General features: G+C 39.4%; 1 protein-coding gene across 1 annotated transcript; it reads right to left on the minus strand.

Moving 5' to 3' along the window:
• Positions 1-1,657: 1,657 nt before the first annotated feature.
• Positions 1,658-4,164, minus strand: LOC107159679 (olfactory receptor 1013-like). Its single transcript, XM_015506287.1, has 2 exons — positions 3,459-4,164; positions 1,658-1,761 (listed from the first exon to the last, which is right to left on the minus strand). The coding sequence occupies exons 1-2, from the start codon at positions 4,162-4,164 to the stop codon at positions 1,658-1,660; spliced, it is 810 nt and encodes a 269-aa protein (XP_015361773.1).
• Between the last annotated feature and the right edge of the window lie 472 nt (positions 4,165-4,636).

A 4,636-nucleotide genomic window follows, 5' to 3' on the forward strand; every position in this document is an offset into this window, starting at 1 on the left:
TCTACACTCTATAGACACATTAAATGACCCCCAGACATGGGAGCAGGGTCATTCCTTGGGATCCATCCCACAAATATATGAGCAAGTCTACTTGAGGACAGAAAAGTCTGACATAGGCAGAATTGCAAAATGGAAATGACACACAAGTTCAAGTCCTGATTCCCTTATTGGTAGCTCTATCATTTTGGAAAAGCAGTTTAACAACCTGCCAACCCCCATGTGCTCACGTCCAAAAAGATGAGAAGATCTCAAAGTTAAATACGTAAAATACACAGCCCATTCTGCACAGCTAATATAGCCACAAAAATAACTATTCATTTTTCTGAATGAGAGGGAAAATACTTGACTTATATAAAGTTCTGAGCTTATAAAAAAAATAAGAAGGTCAAATTTCTACAAATAATTTAAGCCCAAACAAACAGTATCATTCAGTATCTAGCTAAAATCCATAAGTTTAATATTTTTGTCACTATTCCCATGTAATTGATACAGTCTTAGAAGTGCAAAATTCATTGGCATGGGATTGAAGAGGTCTGTAATTGGTACATATCCCTGACGCTAATCACCTGTGTGAATTGGAAGAGTAATCTTTCCTCTCAGGAGCACATTTTGCCCATATGGAAAAAAAAAGGTTAATCATTGTCCCCAGAAACAGCATTCTATATTTCAATTTATGTTAACATCTCTTAGAGAAACCCAAAGGAAACAATAGATAGCCTCACTTGTTGCAATATCATGGGGCAAAGCAGATTAGCCATGCCTATCTGTGGAAACATGGGACATCATCACCAATTTGTTGCAGTGATGATACTGGAAAGTGCCAAAGACTACTGCCTTCCTCTTTCCACCTCAAGATTTGCATTCTCATTCTTTTGCCCCCACCAAAAAAAAAAAAAAAAAAAAATCAATCCTGTAAGTTTCCATAATTCTCTAGCCACCCTTAATTTCTTTATCAGTAAATTATTAGTGGCTTTCATATTTATGGAGTCTGGACCTTTTTGAGAACATGATAAATCTAATGATAATTCTCCCCAATATGCACACGCACAGATATCTAAACATGCAACATTTTAGAGACTTCATCAACTATGAGAAAGCCACCTTTGCATTTCCCAATTTTGTTTCTTTTGTAAAAATTTCTACCAGTAGAAGATGCTTCAGCTTTTTTCCAGTGCTAGCATTCTGTATTAAAAGATGAGTAATAAATACGTGCATTTAAGCTTAGCATGTTTAAAGCTGAATTCTTAGTGCTCACTTCCAAAAATTGATCTATCTGTGCATTTCCCACAGACATGATTCACATTCTACCCTTTCTATTTCTGAATCTTAAAATTTGGCATCAACCTAATCTCTTTCTCTCCTATCTACTTTTTAATGTATCACAAAATACTGAAATCCCTTCCTTCAAAATGTACCAGAATTTGCCCATTTCCCACCACTCTTACTGCAACTCCCGCCCCATGGTTCAAACTACCATCATCTTTTGCAAAGAGTATTCCAGCAGACTTCTAACTAGTGTGCACCCTTGTGCCCTACAGTAGAGTCTCGACACAGCAACCAGTGTGTCCAATAAATATCACTACTGTATCAGAACCTTGTAAAGAAGCTCAATTTATTTCATGAAAGTGCCATTTTGGAGCCTCTGTGCTCCCCCTGCCTATAGGACCTGATCTCCCAATACCCACCACTCACCCTCTCCTTCACTCTGCTCCAGCCCTGCCCATTCTCCCACTTTCTCAAACATGCCATCCTGTCCCAGCACTGAAGAACATTTTAGAGTCTATTCCTCAGATATCTTCAAGGCTCATCTGTTTAAGCCCCTCTAGAATGTTATTTCTGACTAAGGGCCTTTTAAAAAATTCCATGACCACGTCCCACCAATGCCCTTCATTCTATCATTCTGCCCAGACTCTGCTCTGGTACTGTCTCTATTCAACTCTGGCATTCTCACTCTTGTCTATTAAATTTGTTGCCTGTTTCTCCTTACCGGAATATCACATGTTCGGGGCATTACATGTCTCTGCTTCTTTACTGCTGTTTTACACTATCAAGAACAGTTTATGGTAACTTGGTGTCATTTGATAAATAATTGCAGAGAGAATAACTGGTTTATTTCCTATTATCTTGACTTTTTTTTCCCTAAAATGCTATCTACACCTAACCTAGCTTAAAATACTCAGAATGAAAAATCTATCTTAAGTGGATATTCCTGGCACAGTGAACTGACAAGAAGAAAAAAGAATAAATAAAAGAGAGGATTCATTCCTGAGACCTCAAATCCATTTCAAATTTGAAATAAATTGCTGATATATATCTGAATGTGAAAAAAGACACAGAGGATCAGAACCAGTCATGTTGAAGCATCCCACGTAGAACAGCTTGTGGTGATGCATTTCCCCAGGAGCAGAATGGTCGCTGCTGCCTTCCCTGGAGCAAGAACTCTGTGGAACTAACATCTCTCTGGCACCAAAAAATAAGTTACAGGGACTTAAAATAATGCACTTTACTAGTCTGGACAGCACAAAATAGCTGTCAAAGACGTCCAAAAAAGGCAATGCTTTGTCCTCTTGAATTTTTTTCACTGTGTCAATGAATATATGAAGTTCCAGCATAAATATCAGACTGAATTTCAAACTGTATATTAGGACCAGATATTATCACTGGATAGAATTGTAATTAGAAGGTGTGTATGTGTGTGTGTGTGTGTGTGTGTGTGTGTGTGAAAAAGAGAGAAAGAGAGGGAGGGAGACCACTCACATCTGCATGCAAGTTTGGCAAAGCAATAATCCTTTGACAGCCCAGACAAAATCTGTATCCCATTCTAATTAAAGCTAAAGTCACAGGAAGGCCAAACTGCTTAACTTATCCCATCCCAGGAGCTTACCTGGGTCAGGAAGGTCAGTTCTTGGAAGTGACACACTTTGCTCTCTCTCTTCTGGTGTTTTGGTGTGCCTCTGTTGGACCCAACATATGTACTTTCTCAATAGCCCTTTGAGACTTCTTCCACCCATCAGCCAGAAATAGGTACCTCCGTCTCCAAAGACACAATTAGAGTACACTTGGAATGTGGGGATAATATGTTAATTGGAATATGATCAAGTGAGCAGTATTTTTAAAAGTTGGCTCCTAATGGTTCTAAGTTATAATATAAGAATCAAATATGTCTGATACAGAATTTCTCCAAATTTTACTACTTATGATGTTTTAAAATATATCTAGTATTTCACTGCTTTTTCCCTGTCACATGCTCCTCTGTTTGTCCAGAGTGCCCTTCCTTGTCTCCTCCATTGGGAATCCACTATCCATCCCTGGTGTTAGGGGTGAAATCGTCTCCCCATAATTCATATGTTGAAACCTTGATTCCCAGTGCCTCAGAATGTGACTGTAGAGATCAGGCCATTAAAAAGATGATTGGGAGGCTGGGGTTGTAGCTCAATGGTAGAACACTTGCCTAGCACATGTGAGGCCCTGGGTGGAGCGGATTTTCAAGATGGCTGCAATGATGAAGAGGTAGGAGGCGAGAATAAGCACAGTGGGGGTGATGACGTTGGAGGCAAGTATAAAGTACAGCACAGCCTGATAGCTCTCCTTCACATCACAGGCCAGCTTTACTAGTGGGGGCAGATCACAGAAGAAATCATCAATGACATTGTCACCACAGAAGCTCAGAGTAAATGTCTCACTGGTGATGATAGTGGAATTGACAAAGCCACCAAGGTAGGAAGCTGCAACCAGACTGGCACATAACCTTGGGGACATAGCCTGGGAATACAGTAAGGGGTTGGAGATGGCCACATAGCGGTCATAAGCCATGGCAGCCAAAAGGTAACATTCACTGTAGGCCAGTCCAGCAGAGAAGAAGAACTGAGCCAGGCAGCCAGCAAAGGAGATGCTTTTGTCTTCAGAGATGCAGGTCACTAGGATCTTGGGGGCATAGACAGATGAATACCAGAGATCCAGGAATGACAGGTTTCCAATGAAGAAATACATGGGTGTGTGGAGCTGAGAATCAGCACAGATTAGAGAAATCAAGGTCATATTTCCTAAGAGGCTGAAGATATAAATGATGAGGAAGATGAAAAAGAGCACCTGTTGTACCCCTGGATCTGCTGTGAATCCGAGAAGGATGAACTCCTTCACTCCAGTGAAATTCTTTTCATCCATGGATTTGGATTTCTAGGGTCTTTTCTGTGAAAAGATTAGTACACTTATCATGGCTTAAGACACCATTATGTTTTCCCCAGAGTTTTTGTCTTTCTAGAACATTGAAAAAGTCAACTGATGCATATATACTTCTTACTATGAAATGTATTTGCTAAACTGGGTATCCCTCCTTTGGGGAGATGAGAAATCACTTCTCAGCATCCTGGAGAGTTCAGTTGGTGTATGTCACCTTACATTTACAATCTAATTTTCCCTCCTATGTAAGAGGGTAATTTGTGTATGTTCTTCTTCTTTTTTTATTTTTAAAGCATTCATTCTTTCCTTTTAACATCACAGGAGATTGAAACTTAGAATGCAGAAACAACATATAGTGTTAGATCAACATTAGCTTTTCCTGTCATTCTATTAGGAACTAGTGATATCTTGACCTAAGTAAAAATTACTCTGAAAATAAAGATCTATAAAAGCATTA

Source organism: Marmota marmota, unplaced genomic scaffold (assembly GCF_001458135.2).
Source record: "Marmota marmota marmota unplaced genomic scaffold, marMar, whole genome shotgun sequence".
NCBI lineage: Eukaryota > Metazoa > Chordata > Mammalia > Rodentia > Sciuridae > Marmota > Marmota marmota.

Coding starts and splice junctions, on each gene's coding strand:
- LOC107159679 (XM_015506287.1), bottom strand. CDS start 4,164: ATGGATGAAAAGAATTTCACTGGAGTGAAGGAGTTCATCCTTCTCGGA. Junction 1,762..3,458: donor CTCCACCCAGGGCCTCACAT/GTGCTAGGCAAG, acceptor AATGTTCTTCAG/TGCTGGGACAGGATGGCATG.